General features: G+C 43.9%; 1 protein-coding gene across 6 annotated transcripts in view; it reads right to left on the bottom strand.

Annotated features, from left to right (window-relative positions):
* Positions 1–19,929, bottom strand: part of LOC144600254 (B-cell receptor CD22-like) — a 50,850-nt gene extending 30,921 nt beyond the window's left edge. For 2 of the 6 annotated variants that reach the window (XM_078411820.1, XM_078411821.1), the window contains exons 1-4: positions 19,687–19,929; positions 15,672–15,790; positions 12,072–12,431; positions 5,512–5,820 (exon numbers count right to left, since the gene is read on the bottom strand). In XM_078411820.1, coding sequence (XP_078267946.1) covers positions 5,512–5,820; positions 12,072–12,431; positions 15,672–15,723 — 721 coding nt within the window. In that variant the 5' untranslated portion in view covers positions 15,724–15,790; positions 19,687–19,929. The other 4 variants (XM_078411817.1, XM_078411818.1, XM_078411816.1 and 1 more) reach the window with 4 other exon arrangements.
* Between the last annotated feature and the right edge of the window lie 891 nt (positions 19,930–20,820).

The raw sequence follows: 20,820 nt of genomic DNA, 5'->3' as shown, positions 1-20,820 counted from the left end.
TAATGATTGATTCTGTCTCCTTGTAAGCCCCTGAATGCTATTAGACATCATGGAATATTCAGGGTAGACACAAAATGATGGAGTAACGCAGCGGGACAGGTAGCATCTCTGGAGAGAAGGAAAGGGTGACGTTTCGGGTCGAGACCCTTTTTCAGACTCTTCAGAATATTCAGGTACAGACGTACTGTGAACACTGAACACTTCAAGAATAGGAGCAGGAGTATGTCATTTACCCATTCTAGCTTTCTCCAGCATTCAATAGGACGATGGCTAATCCTCTATTGTTAACCATATCTCTGTTCTCCCTCTGGGGACCATTTTCTGTACATCATTTGTGGACTCCAGATGTACTGAAGTATGGTTGTGAACTACAAACTGTCTGTAAATATGACTCATGGCATACAGGATATTAGCTGTAGGCTGGAGTGAAATTCTGCATGCGTGTTCAAAGCACACCACATGTAAGCATGAGGCAAGCATGATGTTTCCATGAAGGCAATACCAATAGAAGCTGTTTACGTTTATACAAAGCCCGCCAGATGCTGGCTGTAATGCTGTGGATTTTCATTAAATATCTTTTCTGTGCTTACAAGGGAAACAAGTGTGCATGAGTTAAGAACACCACCAACATGCACAAGCACATCCATTTCAGGTTCAAAGAAGTTATACAAAAACACACACACAAAACACTGAAGGCACATACTCAGAACACAGCTATGACAGGTAGACACAAAATGCTGGAGTAACTCAGCGGGTCAGGCAGCATCTCAGGAGAGAAGGAATGGGTGACGTTTCGGGTCGAGACCCTTCTTCAGATCGATGTCAGAGGAGGGGGCGGGACAAAGAAAGGATGTAGTCGGAGACAGGAAGACTGGTGGGAGAACTGGAAAGGGGGAGGGGAAAGAGAGGGAAAGCTATGATAGGTTTAGGTTTATTATTGTAACGTCTACCAAGGTACCGTGAAAAATGTAACTTTCAATGCTATACAATCAAATCTGATAATACTATACATAGATACAATCAAGCTAAACTCAAGTACAATAGGTAAAGCAAAGGGAAAGATACTGAGTGCAGAGTATAGTTCTCAGCACACTTCATGTAGCTACACCCTGTAAAATACAGACTAAAGCCCCTTGCTCGATTTATGTTAATCCTTTCTATTACTGAAGAAGGGTCTCGACCCAAAACGTCACCCATTCCTTCTCTCCTGAGATGCTGCCTGACCTGCTGAGTTACTCCAGCATTTTGTGAATAAATACTTTCTATTACTTATGTCGATCTGTAATACTCTGTTTAAATTAAAATTTTAGTTGGCTCTGGGTGATGGGCATTGGCTCAATGTGATCTTATTTCTCCCAGAAGAACTTTTAATTGAGCATTGCTTTAGAAAAACATCACTTTATATGTATCCTATTGCAAAATGGGTCCCTATCTGAATCATGCCAATCAAAGTTGTACAGCAGATAAATGAATGCTGTGGCCCACTAGGTCCATGCCAACCTTTACAGCCATCTACATTAATTCCATTTGCCATTATCTTTCTGTGCCATGCCTGTTGAACTTTCCGTCTAAATGCCTCCTAAACGTGCTGACTGTATCTGAGTCCACCATCTCCTCCAGCATCACATTCCAGATATCAGCCGTTCCCTGTAAAAAATGTACTCTTCAGATACCATTTAAAACTCCTTCCGCTCAACTTAAATCTAAGTTTTCCCATTTTCGTTACTCCTACAAGTGCCCTGATAAATTTTTGGACATTTTGGAAGTGTTGCAAATCTGCTCAGATACCAGAGTACTTAACTCTGTGCAACAACAATTTTTACATGCGTTGTGCTGTTAAAGGCATTGCAAAATCACTGAATTTTGAGCCAATTACCCACAGGTTCAAAGTATATCATTGCAATTTTACATACAACATAATGCCAAGTGTAGAAAGAGTGGAAATGACAACATATTCATACACAACATGGAATGGCGGGACTGTCGTATGTTGAAAGACTGGAGCGACTAGGCTTGTATACACTGGAATTTAGAAGGATGAGAGGGGATCTTATCGAAACATATAAGATTATTAAGGGGTTGGACACGTTAGAGGAAGGAAACATGTTCCCAATGTTGGGGAAGTCCAGAACCAGGGGCCACAGTTTAAGAATAAGGGGTAGGCCATTTAGAACGGAGATGAGGAAAAACATTTTCAGTCAGAGAGTTGTAAATCTGTGGAATTCACTGCCTCAGAAGGCAGTGGAGGCCAAGTCTCTGAATGCATTCAAGAGAGAGCTAGATAGAGCTCTTAAGGATAGCGGAGTCAGGGGGTATGGGGAGAAGGCAGGAACGGGGTACTGATTGTGAATGATCAGCCATGATCACATTGAATGGTGGTGCTGGCTCGAAGGGCCGAATGGCCCACTCCTGCACCTATTGTCTATTGTCTAACACGCCTGAAAGGCTCAGGAAATATTACAATATGTTTAACCCAAACAGCCCCACGGAGATCCAACTTCGAATTGATATTGAACATGTCATTAATAGACGGCCAAGAGACTACCACAGGGTAAGATTCAACACAACACCTATCGGCACCAAAGGTACCAAAGTAGGCTGAAACAAAAACAAAAATCACCTGAATAAATCCAAGGCCAATTAGTCAACACAAATCAAATCGACGCAAAGTATTTCAAAACATGCTTGTACAACAACCTGCCTGAAGATGCAGGATGTGCAACTTGGTATCTGAATACAACAGCCATTCTGTAGGTACAAGTGAAGCTATTTCACTCAACACACAGTGACAAGGCACACCACTGTATGTATATTCAGAGAGCCAATAGGTAGGCCGCAGTGACTCTAAAACTTTATATATCAAAGAGACACCAGTCAGGCCAAGATATTCTGCTTCACGTTTATTCATGGAAAACCTTCTGTTTTTAAAGAGAAAAATCACTGCACCCTGCATAACCCTGCTCTAAAGCTTTTGACTCCATTCCCACTAGTTAGGACCTTTCAACGTCTAACCTATCTATTCCTTTAATAACTCAAACAAAATTAGACAGCCTCTTAATCTTCCAGGAATAAAGGATTAATCTGCCTAGTCTTTGTGGTTTATGTTTGTATTTAATCATTTTTAGTTTGCTATCAATCCAGTGAATGTGTAGCAATTGCCCACTAAGTCACCATTTGCCCCACTGGTGCTGAGGAAGAGTGGGACAGATGGACCATATCTTGCCCCCCCTGCTTCATACTGGGGTGGGCACAGATAGTGAACGTAATCATTTGAATGGAGTGACCAACCCGGTGGAAAAAAGTATGTATTTGAGTTGTTTCACCATTTTTAATTATGAGTCAGTTTTAATCCTTTACAATAGACAATAGACAAAAGACAATAGGTGCAGGAGGAGGCCATTCGGCCCTTCGAGCCAGCACCGCCATTCAATGTGATCATTGCTGATCATTCTCAATCAGTACCCTGTTCCTGCCTTCTCCCCATACCCCCTGACTCCGCTATCCTTAAGAGCTCTATCTAGCTCTCGCTTGAATGCATTCAGAGAATTGGCCTCCACTGCCTTCGGAGGCAGAGAATTCCACAGATTCACAACTCTCTGACTGAAAAAGTTTTTCCTCATCTCAGTTCTAAATAGCCTACCCCTTATTCTTAAACTGTGGCCCCTGGTTCTGGACTCCCCCAACATTGGGAACATGTTTCCTGCCTCTAACGTGTCCTACCCCTTAATAATCTTATACGTTTTGATAAGATCCCATCTTATCCTTCTAAATTCCAGTGTATACAAGCCTAGTCGCTCCAGTCTTTCAACATATGACAGTCCCGCCATTCCGGGAATTAACCTAGTAAACCTACGCTGCACGCCCTCAATAGCAAGAATATCCTTCCTCAAATTTGGAGACCAAAACTGCACACAGTACTCCAGGTGCGGTCTCACTAGGGCCCCGTACAACTGCAGAAGGACCTCTTTGCTCCTATACTCAACTCCTCTTGTTATGAAGGCCAACATTCCATTGTCTTTCTTCACTGCCTGCTGTACCTGCATGCTTCCTTTCAGTGACTGATGCACTAGGGCACCCAGATCTCGTTGTACGTCCCCTGTTCCTGACTCCTTTACATTGTTAAAATAGCTGAATTCACACAATCCCCTACACTTCTTAAATAATGGAGTGACATTGGCAATTTTCTAACCCACTGATTATTTCTGGACCAAAACCATTGGGAATGTCCGGGTCCTGATAGAAGTGCCATCATGTCTTGATAATCCAACACTGTACCTCGCTCCTCACTTACTTCCTTTAGCACAATGAATGGCTAACAAGAAGATCTACTACCCTGTTTCCTCTATTCATCATAGCTATCTTCGTAGTGGGTTCAGGCAGCATCTCTGGGTAGAAGGAATGGGTGAGGTTTCGGGTCGAGACCTTCTTCAGACTGTATTGCAAGGAATGGGTGATGTTTTGGATCAAGACACGTCTTCAGACATGAGCCGAAAAGGCACCCATTCCTTTTATCAAGGTCTGAAGAAGGGTCTCGGCCCGAAATGTCACCCATTCCTTCTAACCAGAGATGCTGTCTGTCCTGCTGAGTTACTCCAGCATTTTGTGGCTATCTTCAGTGTAAACCAGTATCTGCTGGTCCTTCCAACACAGCTATCTTGTTTTCTTGCTCCTGCCTTCCTTGGCATCTTTTCTCAATTGACTACTGTCTGCTTTTAGTCCAGTTTCTTTTCTGATGACCTTTTATATTCTTCCCTATGACTTCCACCTCCACCTCTACCACCCACACTCGCGATTCCTTTCCAGTCTGAGAAGAGGAAATGAAAGTCCCTCCAAAGGTCCTTTTTCTGCAAATATCAGTCATAGATTTACATGATCAATCCTTTTCAGTTCAATTTCAGCGCAGTTTATCATCACATGTACAGTGAAAAGCTTTTGTTGCATGTTATCCAGTCAGCTGAAAGACAATACATGATTACATTCGAGCCATTTACATTGTATTGATTCATGATAAGGGAATAACGTTTAGTGCAAGGAAAAGACAGCATAGGCTCTTAATAAATATCCTTTGCTTACTCAAATCATTAGCAGTGAAGAGTCAAGAGTGTTTAAATTGTCATATGGACCGGGACAGGTCTTACTGGTTGTCTTACTGGTTTCGTAGGGCGTGGAATTCTCTGCCACAGAAGGCAGTGGAGACCAATTCACTGGAGGTTTTCAAGAGAAAGTTAGATTTAGCTCTTAGGGCTAACGGAATCAAGGGATATGGGGAGAAAGTAGGAACGGGGTACTGATTTTGGATGATCAGCCATGATCATATTGAATGGCGGTGCTGGCTGTTAGGGCCGAATGGCCTACTCCTGCACCTATTTTCTACCTGCTGCAGCTTTGCAGGCATATTGATGCATCAACACAACAAATGAACACAGTCCTGACTGAAGAAGACATCTAACCCACACCACCAATGCATCCCAAGACTTTGCCGTAACCCATTTGAAAACCATTTGAACTTACATCGTATTTGCAGCGTGATGTAGGTTTCATCGGAGTACGGGTATGGCGTGTAGTTAACCGTGCACTTGATGAGCTGGTTGTGGTGCTGGTGGGATGGGATGAAGGCCAGGTTGCTCTTCAGTGACCAAGAGTAACCAGACCATTCGTCCTCACTCTTGGGGGTCCAGTCCGTCAGGTCCTCGACACCTTCCCAGCTCAGGCTAGCCTTTCCCCTTTGGTCAATGTTGCCGGTGGAACAGGTCAAAGTTACAACTTCATCACCTTCAATGACTTCCTCGGGGATGGATATGTGTGGTTTTGTTGGGCGAGCTGTAGAGGTTGGAGAGAACAAACAAGCTTATTGAATGGAATTGTCACGGAGCCTTTAAGGCAGAGAACAAAGGAAGAATAGCACGATGCGATTTATTGTCCCAGATGAGTATACAATAGATGCCTCTACATGTAGGAAAATAACTGCGGATGCTGGTTCAAATTGAAGGTAGACACAAAATGCTGGCGGATCAGGCAGCATCTCAGGAGGGAAGGAATGGGCGACGTTTCGGGTCGAGACCCTTCTTCAGACTGATGCCTCCATAGTAGAAGGTAGTGCAGTTATTTGGTATCAAGTCAGGTATGTCAGCAGATATCTCAAAGTTATTGGTAATCTCTGACCCTACTCCTGAAACCCTGGTGTCTGTGACTACCTCCTATTGCCCATTTTAATGAGCGAGCTCGTCACTACTGATGGCAGTAAAACAATATCACCCACGGTGACAAAGGCAGTACATGGAGCAGCAACTGAGACTGAGCACAAGGAATGGCAATGGCAGTGTTGGATAGAGGTTACTCTCATGGGTGAGTTGGGCAGGAGTGGCAGGCTGGGGCTGCCTGGCTGTTTAGTTCTGAATTCGAGTGCCATCTGACAATAGACAATAGACAATAGGTGCAGGAGTAGGCCATTCGGCCCTTCGAGCCAGCACCACCATTCAATGTGATCATGGCTGATCATTCTCAATCACTACCCCGTTCCTGCCTTCTCCCCATACCCCCTGACTCCGCTATCCTTAAGAGCTCTATCTAGCTCTCTCTTGAATGCATTCAGAAAATTGGCCTCCACTGCCTTCTGAGGCAGAGAATTCCACAGATTTACAACTCTCTGACTGAAAAAGTTTTTCCTCATCTCCGTTCTAAATGGCCTACCCCTTATTCTTAAACTGTGGCCCCTGGTTCTGGACCCCCCCCCCCCAACATTGGGAACATGTTTCCTGCATCTAACGTGTCCAACCCCTTAATAATCTGTGTGGAGGATGCTCATTCTTTCTGTGGTCTGCAGTGGCTTCCTCTGGGCACTGCCTCCTCCCACATCCTGAAGATGTGCTGGTCCTGTGGTTAATTGGCCACTACAAAATACCTTTAGAGAAAATGTGTAAGAAGGAACTACAGACGCTGGTTTACACCGAAAATAGACCCAAAATGCTGGAGTAACTCAGCGGGACCGGCACCATCTCTGGAGAGAAGGAACGGTTGATGTTTCAGGTCGAGATCCTTCTTCTGAAAAGCTGGAGTAACTCAGCAGGACTGGCAGCATCTCTGGAGAGAAGGAACGGATAACGTTTTGGGTGGAGACCCTTCTTCTGAACCATTCCTTCCCTCCACAGATGCTGCCGGTCCCACTGAGTTACTCCAGCATTTTTTGTTTACCCTTAGAGAAGGTGGGGGGAGGGAGAACAGGCCATGTGTTATTGGGCATGTGAGAAAGAATCGGTTGAACGAAAGGAAGGGAGGAAATGGAATCGATTTGATTGCTGTGAGAATTTTGGCATGCAGTTCATTGACTGAATATTGGCATTAAAAATGCTGAAGTAACTCAGCGGGTCAGGCTGCATCTCTGGAGAAAAGGAACAGGAGACATTTTGGGTCGAGACCCTTTATCAGGCTCCTTACACACTCATTGACTGAATAGCCTAAGATGTTGGAAGGAAACGGGAATTCAACAATGCCTTATACAACAATACTATGCAAAATGTGTAGGAAGGTACTGCAGATGCTGGTTTAACACGAAGATAGACACAAAATGCTGCAGTAACTCAGCGGGACAGGCAGCATCTCTGGAGAGAAGGAATGGGTGACGTTTCGGGTCGAGACCCTTATACAAACACCGATGCCTTAATACTTTAAAAAGATCAGAGTCGGATTGGTGTGGTGAGTGGAATAATGTCACAATGCCACTGACATGGGATGTACTTCCCAGTTAAAAGATGTTTTGCACTGCGGTTTAGATCGTGGATTTAGTCCCAATACCTACAATAGTCGCACATCTCAATTGACTGGCAACATGACTAAAGAAATCACATTTGCTGCATTCCTGCATGTGCTGCAGTGCATTTGCTGCCTGGTTAGTATAAGAAAATAACTGCAGATGCTGGTACAAATCGAAGGTATTTATTCACAAAATGCTGGAGTAACTCAACAGGTCAGGCAGCATCTCAGGAGAGAAGGAATGGGTGACGTTTCGGGTCGAGACCCTTCTTCAGACTGATGTCAGGGGAGGGGGCGGGACATTTGTCCCTGATATCGCTTATTTGATCTATGGCTGTGTTTTAGTTTAGTTTAGTTTAGTTTAGTTTAGTGGTACAGCGTGGAAACAGGCCCTTTGGCCCACTGAATCCGCAACGACCAACGATCCCCGCACATTAACGCCATCCTACACGAGGGTCAATTTTGACATTTATCCCAAGCCAATTAACCTACAAACCTGCATGTCATTGGAGTGTGGGAGGAAACTGAAGTTCTTGGAGAAAACCCACGCAGGTCACGGGGAGAACGCACAAACTCCATACAGACATGCAGGACAGTGAGGGTCTCTGGCGCTGTAAGGCAGCAACTCTACCATTGCGCCACCGTGCCGGCCACTTTGACTTCCTCTCCCTCTTTTCCTGACAGTTACTTTGTGCTGCTATATCTGCTATATCCTTTAACTTTATCCGTCTTTTTAATTTTAACGCTCATAGGAAACCCACCCCCTTAACTGCTGCACTTTCTATACACCCTCTTACAGCTGAGATCTACTCCAGTGCCAGTAAGCTGAGCAAAGAAAATGGAGTGGGAGGAGTACACACTCAACTGTTAACCATTCTGAACTGGACTCTCCCCACACTAGAAAATCTGGGCTTGTATCCAATCATTGGATGCCTAAAATGACAGATTAATCCCACACCCAAATGTCAGTGTTAAAGTGGGAGGAATCTTAATGTCTACTTCAGAAACTTCAGCACAAAATGTGGTGCCACAGGGCAGTATTGAGGGAGTGCTGCATTGGTAAGCCAACTGTGCTTTGACCTTCTGTACGTACACTGATGGGATGCACCTCAGCCTGGTTTGGCAGATGCATTGGTTTGGCAGATGCATTGGTAAGCCGACTGTGCTTTGACCTTCTGTACATACATTGATGGGATGCACCTCAGCCTGGTTTGGCAGATGCATTGGTTTGGCAGATGCATTGGTTTGGCAGATGCATTGGTTTGGCAGATGCATTGGTAAGCCGACTGTGCTTTGACCTTCTGTACATACACTGACGGGATGCACCTCAGCCTGGTTTGGCAGATGCATTGGTTTGGCAGATGCATTGGTAAGCCGACTGTGCTTTGACCTTCTGTACATACACTGATGGGATGCACCTCAGCCTGGTTTGGCAGATGCTCCACTCTTGACTTCCTGAACTTGCAGAGTGTGGTGAGCACAGTCCAGTCCATGGGCTTGTCACTGCCTTCCACCTACACCATCTTCACATGTGTTGGGTCACGAAGGCTGGAGGTATTCTCAAGGATGTCTGCCATCCTGGTCTTACCCTCATCCTCTTTCTACCCAGCACCCGGTAGAAGGTGCAGGAGTTGGAAATCGTGGACTTCCGGACATAAGAACATCTTGGACACAAAATGCTGGAGTAACTCAGCGGGACAGGCAGCTTCTCTGGAGAGAAGGAATGGGTCGAGACCGTTCTGCAGACTCGACTCGAAACGTCACCATTCCTTTTCTCCAGAGATGCTGCCCGTCCCGCTGAGTTACTCCAGCTTTTTGTGTCTATCTTTAGTTTAAACCAGCATCTGCAGTTCCTTCCTACTCATAAGAACAGCTTCTTCCCCACCGTTACCTGACTTGTAAGATATACGGTTTCAGCATGGAGATAGAAACAAGCGGAGGTTTTCAGTACACGCTGTTGCCTGTGTGGGTCGTCTTTATTTTGCAAAATCTGCGCATACTTACACATATTCACGAGACTGATGATATAGAATATATCACGTGACACAAATCACACCATTACAGTACTGTTGTTAAAGTTACTGTTACCATTATATACACTGCACTGCTCTCCCCTTAGAAAGTAAAATCACTTGTAAATCAGACAAACAAGAATAATTTTAGAAATGTAACCTAACGACTGGTTTACGCACTCTGATCTCCTGAGTAGTTTAGGGGGAGTGTCGGTTTGTGGTTCTAAAGGAGAGTCAAGTTCAGGATCATTTATCTTTGTGTCTACTTTCTTTGGAGATTCTGATTTTACGTCTGAACTTGGAATAATACCGAACTCTGCCAGATCTGTTTCTTCGTCTATGCTTTGCTCTTGTTCCCTTGCTGGCATCATATGGTTTATGTGTACACTTCTAACATGTCCTCCAGTTTCTACCACCTGGTACCACACACTTCAACTACAGTTCCCACCTTCCATTTGTTTGCTTTGTGAGGGGTGCTGAGAACATGGACCTGATCATGTGTATTGAACCTGCGTTCTTTTTGACATCCACCATAATGACTTTTCTGATGTGAGTGATTGCAGGCACCAACCTTTAAATGCATCCTGCTCTTACATACGATAGACACAGAGTGCTGGAGTAACTCAGCAGGTCAGGCAGCATCTCTGGAGAGAAGGAATGGGAGACGTTTCACAGAGTGCTGGAGTAACTCAGCGGGACAGGCAGCATCTCTGGAGAGAAGGAATGGGTGACGTTTCGGGTCGAGACCCTTCTTCAGACTGATGTCAGGGGGGGGGCGGGACAAAGGAAGAATATAGGTGGAGACAGGAAGATAGAGGGAGAACGGAAGGGGGAGGAGAAGAGAGGGACAGAGGAACTATCTAAAGTTGGAGAAGTCAATGTTCATACCGCTGGGCTGCAAGCTGCCCAAGCGAAATATGAGGTGCTGTTCCTCCAATTTCCAGTGGGCCTCACTATGGCACTGGAGGAGGCCCATGATCTTCTATCTCCTAAAGGGGTTGTTCAGCATCTCCATGGTGACCACTTGCTAAACTTTAAAGACGTACAATATCAAATGTTGTTCGAAACCATCCGAGCGGTACGGTGGCACAGCAGTACGGTAGCTGCCTTACAGCGCCAGAGATCAGGGTTCAATCCCAACTATGGGTGCTGTCTGTACGGAGTTTGTACGAAGTCTCTGTAACCGCGAGGGGTGTTCTCTGGGTGCTATGGTTTCCTCGCACGTTCCACAGACGCACACGTTTGTAGGTTAATTGGCTTTGGTAAAATTGTAAATTGTCTTCAATGTGTAGGATAGTTCTAGCATACAGCAATTGCTGGTAGGCGTGGACCTGGTGGGCAGAATGGCCTGTTTCCACACTGTATCTCTGAACGAAATGAAACAAAACCAAACTAAACTAGACTAAACCAAACCAAACCAAACCAAACCAAACTAAACCAAACTAAACTAGACTAAACTAAACTAAACTTCACAGATGATTGCTTTAAATAGCTCTGAAATAAGAGGGCAGCCGTGCTTAACAGTGAGTATGCATTGACTATGTGGTTCGAGGACAATATTAGCTGGAAGTGAGCTAATGGCAGGGCTTCACTCTGACTGTACCAGTCTCCTCAGCAATAAGGCCTCCAATCTGCATTGTGTCAATGATGAGAGGGAGTGCGTGTTGGATTCCCTTTGGAAGTGAAATGTCACCTACAGAGCCCTAAGAAAACATGCCGGTCCTCACAGTTTTATCTCCAAACGCTTTCTGCAAAAATAATGGCAAAGGGTCCAAGGAACGTTCCTCCAAACGTGGCCTGGGATGGAGTGCTTCCACCACGAGGAAGTCCGACACAGGCTGCCATTTGGTTTTTTAAGAGCAGAGGAGGCTGAGGGGTGGTGGTGGAGGGGGTGGGGATGGGGGAGTGGATGTGTGGGATCTGGCTCAGAGGTGAAAAGAAATTGTAAGGAGCATTGAAAATGTAGACAGCAGGAAGCATTCTTTCCAAATGCAGATATGTCTATGACCAGAGGGTATAGGTTTACGATCAGGAGTAAGAAGTTGTGAGGGGATCTGAGGGAGAATACTGTTTACCCAGAGCATGGTTGGAATGTGGAATATGCTGGCCATGGGGGCAGATAACCCTACAAACAATGAGGAAATATCTGAAAGGAGCACTGGAATCATTCAGACAGAGAAAGGCATGCACCAAGTGCTGGTAAAAGGGATTCGTTTAGATGTGATCCTGATGGTCACCATGGGCTTGGTGGATTGCAAGGCCTGCTCTTATGAACCACGACTCCTGGATTGCAAGAGAATTCCAGCTTACCATATACGTTGACACTGATCCCATCTTCTCCTGACCAGTTGTTTCCCTGCCCCAGTTCGAATCTGAAGTAGTAAGTCCCGGTGTCGGCCTTGTGAATGTTCTCTATCTGGAGCGTACAGTTTCTCTCGTTCAGGTCCCCTATCAGCTGCACTTCAGATGACACCCTCTCCAGGTTTTTGTTGTTGTATATTTCGGCGGCCTGGTTGTTGGGAAAGGGCGAGTTCTTCAGCCACCGGGCAGTCACCGTAGAGGGGTCTCGGACCGGGTCAGGGTATTGAAAGGAACAGTTTAACACCACAGTCTCCCCTTCCCAAATGGAAATGGAACGATCGACCCACACAGACCACTGGCAGACTGACCCTGTGGAGGTGAAAACAGGAACGTTGCAATGACTTGCTGTCATTTCACATTGAGTCCAGGCATTCTGCAATCTGCAATATTCAGGTTGAAGGACACATTTTACTGTCAATATTCCCAGACGTGCAAATGCTTCCAAAATCCCCGCCATTGAAGGGATTTACTGGAGTCGCTGCCTCAAAAAGTCAGCCGGCATCATCAGAGACCCACACCACCCTGGCCACACACCCCTGCCATCGCGAAGAAGGTACAGGAGCCTGAAAACAGTAACGTCCGAGTTCAGGAACAGCTTCTTCCCCACAGCCATCAGGCTATTAAACACCACAACCTCAAATAAGCTCTGAACTACAATAGTCTATAATTGTTTTTATTGCACGATTATTGTCTGTTAGTTGTTTATGTGTGTGTGTGTGTGTGTGTGTGTGTGTGTGTGTGTGTGTGTGTGTGTGTGTGTGTGTGTGTGTGTGTGTGTGTGTGTGTGTGTGTGTGTGCGTGCGTGCGTGTGTGCGCGTGCGTGTGTGTGTGTGTGTGTGTGTGTGTGTGTGTGTGTATGTATATATATATATCCGTGTATATGTTTATGTATATGTGAGTATGTGTACATGTACACACACTGAACTTTTTTCTGGTTTATTAAACTCTTTACAGTGCACTATGTTTACATATTCTGTTGTGCTGCTGCAAGTAAGAATTTCATTGTTCTGTCAGGGACACATGACAATCAAACACTCTGGACTCTACAAACTCTTCACTCTTGACTCTTTAATGAATGTTGAAAAGAGTTGAACAGGTTTAGAATGATCTATTGCTCTTGTGTTATCTCATCGCACTGGTCTATGTTAATAGAAGACCCCCCTGATCTGTGATATCAACAGACATAGGCTGTGGTGGCTCAGCGGTAGAGTTGCTGCCTTACAGCGCTTGCAGCGCCGGAGACCCGGGTTCCATCCCGACTACGGGTGCTGTCTGTATGGAGTTTGTATGTTCTTCCCATGACAGCTTGGGTTTTCTACAAGATCTTCGGTTTCCTCCCACACTCCAAAGACGTACAGGTATGTAGGTAAATTGGCTTGGTATAGGTGTAAATTGTCCGTGAAGACAGACACATAAAAACTGGAGTAATTCAGCGGGACAGGCAGCATCTCTGGATAGAAGGAATGGGTGACGTTTTGGCATCAAGACCCTTCTTCAGTCTACACATTACATAGTCTGTCCCTCGTGTGTGTAGGATTGCGTTATTGAGCAGGGATCACTGTTTGGTGAAGACTCAGTGGGCCGAAGGACCTGTTTCCGTGATGTATCTCTGAACTAAACTAAACTAATTTCATCTACACACACCATCCATGCAAAGTGAGGTTATGGAAGTTGCTGTTGAGACGCAAATTGTCCCTTCTTATCCCTGTGAAACATTGCGTAATTTGGCACAATTGTTGCCCATGCTGTTATTTCACATTATGCCATGAAGAGTTGTTCATCTGGGACCAAATTAAAATCTCACAAAAGGTCTGAACAAACATACCATCCAGATTAGTTTGACATCATTATAAATGCATACAAGGCGGGAAAGAATGGACAAACTAAACATAAAGAACTGATAAAAAAAATGAACATAAAGTATTCTGCTCAATGGATAATTACAAACATAAACAATGAATTAAAAGTAAAAATTTGGAGAAAATAAATAAATATTTTTAACCTTTTCTCCCAACATTCTCCTTTAAAGAAAGCACAAAGTGCTGGTGAAACTCAGTCAGGCAGCATCTATGGAGGGTATGTATAGACAATGTTTTGAGTTGGGACCCTTCTTGAGTCTGAAAAAGGGACAAGACTCAAACATTGTCTGCCCATTCTCTCCACAGATGCTGCATGACCTACTGAATTTCTCCAGCACTTTGTAAAGCATTGGGTCACCTCAGGTTATAGTTCCTTAGGCAGGAACACTCCTTCCTTCAATAGCCTCATGGAGTCAGAGAGTCACAGAGTGATACAGCGTGGAAACAGGCCCTTCGGCCCAAATTTCCCACACTGGCCAACATGTCCCAGCTACACTAGTCCCACTTGCCCGCGTTTGGCCCATATCCCTCCAAACCTGTCTAAATCATGTGCTTCTCTAACTGTTTCTTAAATGTTGGGATAGTCCATGCGTTAACTACCTCCTCTGGCAGCTTGTTCCATACCCCCACCACCTTTTGTGTGAAAAAGGTACCCTTCAGATTCCTATTAAATCTTTTCCCCTTCACCTTAAACCTCTGCCCTCTTGTCCTCGATTCGCCTATTCTGGTCAAGAGACTCTATGCATCCACCTGATCTATTCCTCTCATGATTTTATACACTGATTGTATAGTCTGCCCTGTTCTTAGGGGCTATGTCCACATGCTATAACGTGCAGGGAACAACATTGCATTCTTTGTTCCAGTCCTCTTTTTATCTTCCTGATGCACAGAGAAACTCCACTGAAGCTCCTCTAAGTGGTTGTCAGGACCATAGGGATCTCTCAGTCTGGTCCTAGTTCGCCACACACACAGTGCTGCGATGGTAGTGCCAAGAGATTGGAAAGTGCCTGCACACAGATTGTGGCCCAGCTTGTCAACTGTCCAGGAACCACTCACCTCACATTGGATCCATGTGAGCTCACACACAAAGACTGACGAAGGAGATGACTGCAATCATCACCCATCATTCTGTAACCATCAGAAGAAATGGGATGGGAGAAGGGATGTTGAAAATATTTGCACAAAGGGAAATTTTTATCCAGAAGGTAAAATCAAGGATTGTTCTTCTTAGAGTAGTTAAGTTAGAAAGTTAAGGCATGATTTAGCAGAAGTCAGTATCGTTATGAAAGGCTTTGACTGGGTAAAAGTGTGTATAATTTCAAGTGTATATCCAATTCCTGTTTTAAAACTAATAGGTTCCATCCTAATGCACTTTTAGATAAATGCATTCCAGGCAGATAATCCTCACATCAAATAAAGTGTAAATCTTGCCAGCTGACCAGTCATTGGAGAGCAAGATCTTAGCATCATTGGACAAAGAATCAGAGGGAATGTTGAGTTGAATTTTTAATCCCAAAAGGTAACAGAAATAAGCTTCAAAATGCAATTCAATGCACACCTAATTATCACTGAAAATAAGAAGTGCACCATTCAAAGAAACAGCAGAGACATAACAGTTCAAAGGACCACCTTCTTAGCATTGCATCCTGTGATCTCTTAAGAATATACCTAGTTGTCAATGGACACTTACCCTGGATAAGGCACGTGGCTATAAGTGCCAGGGTGAAGCGTGACGTGCTCATTGTGTCGATCTCAGCCTCAATAGGAGATGTACACACAGCAGCTGGGCACAATCAGACACATTGATACCTGTACAATGGACAATGAGCCACAGTCAACAAAGAGATGATTTAAGACATGTTTCGCAATGGCTGCAGCACAAGCCCCCACATCTGTCAAACTGAGCACTGAACTCTCATTGTACTTGCACTCTCATTCCTGTCCTTTGCCTCTGTGCAAAAATTACAGATATGGAACTGCAGTGCTGAAATAATAACAGTCCCCGACAAGAGAGTTGAAATTTATGAAATAAAATCTACCTTGTGCTCTTCTCACGTTACATCCTCTTCTCTGCCTCAGTATTTGCAACTACTCAAACAGGTCGATCATTTTAGTACCTCGTTCCAAACAACCACACTCGATGTATAGCTGGACATTCAGCTGTGAGGGCATTCTGTATTTTTCCAGACCTGCCAAGCAATTTTTTGTTCTCCAAGATGAACATCTAATTTTGACTCGTTGATGTCACAATCTCGGCCTTGCAAGAAACAAACTGCTGGAACTGCTAGGTGGCGTAGCGGTGGAGTTGCTGCCTAACAGTTTGATTCTGACCATGAGTGCTGTCTGTATGGAGTTTGTACGTTCGCCCCGTGACCACGTGGGTTTTCGCCAGGATCTCCGGTTTCCTCCCACACTCCAAAGGCATACAGGTTTGTAGGTTAATTGGCTTGGTATAATTGTAAATTGTCTCTCGTGTGAGTGTAGAATAGCGTTAGTGTGCGGGGATCGCTGGTCGGTGTGTTCCTCCAGCAGTTTGTTTTTTTAACTTCAGATTACAGCATTTGCATTCTCTTGTAACACCATTTCTGCCACGCTTTCACTTTCCAGAGCTGGACTTTGATCCCAACAATAGTGTCTTGCCTTTTTGAAAATTGATTATAAATTGATGAAAATTCACACCAATTCCATTCCTATGGCAAGAGTTGCACTTTTCTTTTTAAAATACTTGACTCCATTTATACCTCACGCTGCCTCGGCAAGGCAAGCAGCATAATCAAGGACGGGTCTCACCCTGACCACTCCCTCTTCTCCCCTCTCCCATCGGGCAAAAAAATATACAAGTGTGAAAACGCACACCTCCAAATTTAGGGACAGTTTATTCCCAGCTGATAGCATGCAACTGAACCAACCTACCACAACTTGAGAGCAATCCTAAACTACTATCTACCTCGTTGGTGACCCTCGGACTATCTTTGATCGGACTTTGCTGGCTTTATATTGCACTAAACGTTATTCACGTTCTTCCCTGCACACTGTGAATGGATCGATTGTAATCATGTATTGTCTTCCCGCTGACTGGATAACACACAACAAAAGCTTTTCACTGTACCTCAGTACACGTGTCAATAAACTAAACTGAACTGAACTGATATTCGGATTTAAGATTATGTATTTTGTAGCCCAATCAAAAAACATTTTTAAGGAGGTATTATCAAAGCTTCGTGACATCCAGATGTTGATAGTAGATTTTTAAATTTTTTTAAATTTTTTAAAATTTTTTAAAGCATATGTACAAATAATAATAAACGACAAACTGGTTATAGAGTTCTTACATAGCTTCAATTTAAATTTTTTAAAGATAAAATAAAGATGAAAAGAGACTGAAAAAAAAAAGACTATAAACTAATAGAGAGAAAGCAAAGAAAAAAGAGAATTACAAACATAAAGATTATGGGGATAGATCCGGGAGTTAGTGAGTATAGTTGTACATCCAACCCTAAACTCAAGTTTTAACTTTAGTTTTAAATTTTAGTTTTGTGACAAACCCATTTACTTTTTTAAAAATTCAATAAATGGAGACCATATTTTAAAAAATAGATCTAGTTTGTCAATTAAGGCAAACCTTATTTTTTCCAAATGCAAGGTCTCGGTCATCTTAGTAGATCTTTGGTACCTCAAAAATGTAAATTGGATAGCAAATTAGCTCAAGAACTACATTTACAAATTTGACAGCAAAAGGATGGGGCCAATGCCTTGATAATCCTATCCAGAATTCTCAAAAGATACTCAGGAAACTGAGAAGAAAATATTTTCTCATCCACTCCCTATGTATTAGGGGCAGTTCTTTTTACAGAGGCCACCCGGAAGAAATTCATGCAGTCACAGGGAGAACTTGCAAACTCCGCACAGAGAGCACCTAGCCTCTGGCACTGTGAGGCAGCAGTTCTACCAGCCGTGCCAATGTGCCGGTCACAAACGTGCTGCCAACATATTGAATGATAATCCTGAGCTGAAACCCACTCACCTCAGCCCAGGAGAGCTGATACAATTTGCAACATCCCAATACTTTCCTGGTAAAACAAAGTTCTGAGTTCAGGTCTTTTGTCTGTCTCGTTTGTATTACATCCACCTTAACTGTGTTTCATTAGCAATCGAGAGCTTGTGAGTGCAGATCCACACTCTACATACCTTGATATAAGAGCATAAGACAGAGGAGCAGAATTAGGTCATTCAGCCCATCGAGTCCACTCCACCATTCAATCGTGGCTGATCTATTTTTCTCTCTCAACCTCATTCTCCTGCCTTCTCCCTGTAACTTTTGACACCCTTCCTAATCGAGAAAATACATGTAATCTATTCTGATATTTGAGTGTGTCCCAGCAGGACAGCAATAATGTTAGGTCCTGCCTTCTGCAGAAATGGTTATTTCTGACTCCCTTCCCCAATCTTTGCACATGCCCAATCCTTTCCACTCGTTTAATTTCATGTTTCATGTATCTTGTGTTTTGTGACTGTTGGCAGATCAATTCCCCTGCTGGGATAAAGTTCTCTTGTATCATATCACAACGTTATCCGAGGTCTTCTTCAATCCTTCTGGTCACAATCATTCCTACCCCAATTTTTAGATTGTCCCTGACATCACACAAGTTCTTCTTGGAGCCCTGCGTAATGTTTAGCACTCAACTAAAATAACAAAAATCCAATTCTCTGATTGCTATTACATTCCCGCAACCCAAATGTGTATACATTTGTTAACCTCAGCAAACACTTGTTTCCCTCTCTCACCAGCGATTGTAAATCAAAAGCAAACCTATTCAATTAGTTATAAAGTTCTTTGGGCATCCAGAGGTCTCAACGGGCACTTTCTAAATGAAGGGCTTCTGTGCGCTCACTGAAAACATCCACTAAACTCAGCAAGGCAAACTACAGCTATTGTGAACTCACACAAAATCTTGATGAGTGGTTGAAGTTAGATTTAGTTTCAGTACAAGAATTAAACTTGCACACAGTAAACAAGATTACTGACTATAGCGTTACATTTTAAAAAAAGCTTTAAATTAAGTTAACAAGAACACTGCCTCAAACAAATCTAAATAGTACTTACAGTTGAATCCTTGCTCCTTTGAAATGGTGCAACAGATGGCAACCCCACACTGTGTATAAACAGGGCAATGATGGAGCGATGTGAAATTGAACACTTGTCCCAAAACAGACACACAAGAGGTGAAATGGCCCTCTCCTCGCCTACAGATCAACTGATTATAAACTTAAAGACCACAATAACCGAGCAACTCCTTTCATGTTAAAAAACTATATAAAAATTCCACATAATATATTCATTTTCAAAGTGGCTTTGTAATAAGAAATATGCATGGCGAATTGACATTTACAATGTTAAACAGCCAACCCAGACTCGAAGGCATCTTTGTTAGTTCAATCATAATTTTCTATAAAAGGCTACATTGAACGGAAACCATGAAATTGTTCTTACTTTTTCATCAAGACATGTTTGAATTAATTTCTTTCCCAGTTAACCAGACATTAAGAGATATCATTAACTCTTCCGAAACCAATCACATGCTCCATTGTTGCCCAAAGGTTGTCACGCATCATATTCGCATTATTTTCCAGTTACATTCCTTTAAAGATTTTTTTTTTCTTTCCAGCTAATACAATGCAAAGACAAACCGGTGAGAATTCCTAACCTGCAAAAGATGCTTTTGGAGACTGTCCACTTCAATGGTGCAGATAGCTGAGCACCGTAAGGGATTGTTAGAGCTTGTGGGTGTGCATAGCACAGTGCAGTATGAAAATCACACCACCCGCTCCTCACCACTCACAAAGGAAGGCTTCTGAAATGTGAGAAGAAGTCACAATGGAGACACAGTTTGTATGATGGGCACACTCCAGCATGCAAGGGAGAGCATGTCCTAGAGTGGGGCAATCTCAATCAACTGTTTGTACTGCCCATTGCAGACACAGCCTCTGTAACTTCAACACAATGCAGTGCCTGGTCTTAGTCAATCCTCCCCCAGCTTTTGCTTTGTCGCTCACATCGCCTGCTCTGGTGAAGTCAGTACTGTTGTTTGAAAACGGACTTCTTTTTTTGCTGAGTGTTCTAGGTGCTAGGTTGTTTTCATTATGCTTGTCCTCGGTAGGGGATAATTTTTGATATTGAGCAATTGTTTAACAGTAGATGATATCTGATCACCAACCATATACATCCCATACCTGATCACCAACCATAACCAATAATATACAGAATGGTCTCGACCCGAAACGTCGCCCATTCCTTCTCTCCAGAGATGCTGCCTGTCCCGCTGAGGAACATACCTATACACGCCCTTGGTCATCTGCCTTGTCCGACAGACCTCTCTCATTAACAGTGAGTACAATTCAATGCAGCAGTTGTTCCTCATTCCCTGGCATGCTCCTGCCTACTCTGCCCATTCAACCTTCTATCATGACCATCAGGGACACCAACAGATTCCCTGCATTCCCACATCCTGCAGGAGGAGCATTGTGCCAATCCACCTGCTATCACCACCGCACTGAACCAAACCAAAAATCACAAGGCTCACAACCAAAAGGTGACTTTACCTTATCCTCTTGGTCACCTATGTTCTAGCATCCTTGCCTCAGCTTCCTCACCAAAGACTCCTGCACCAATGACTCACACTTGCCTTCCACACTTCAACTCAGCCTAGCCTCTCTCCAAACCTGGCCGCCCCCAGCAGGCTGCTTCGCCCCACCTTGCCTCCTTATTTATTAGCTGGTCAATTAGCCAGATCGGCCGCTCCAACCAATCATGCTTGTCAAGACTCCCACTCCTGCTCCAA

This window comes from Rhinoraja longicauda, chromosome 14, assembly GCF_053455715.1.
Source record: "Rhinoraja longicauda isolate Sanriku21f chromosome 14, sRhiLon1.1, whole genome shotgun sequence".
In the NCBI taxonomy this organism is placed as follows: Eukaryota; Metazoa; Chordata; class Chondrichthyes; order Rajiformes; family Arhynchobatidae; genus Rhinoraja; species Rhinoraja longicauda.
This window is presented reverse-complemented; position numbering and strand designations above follow the sequence as displayed.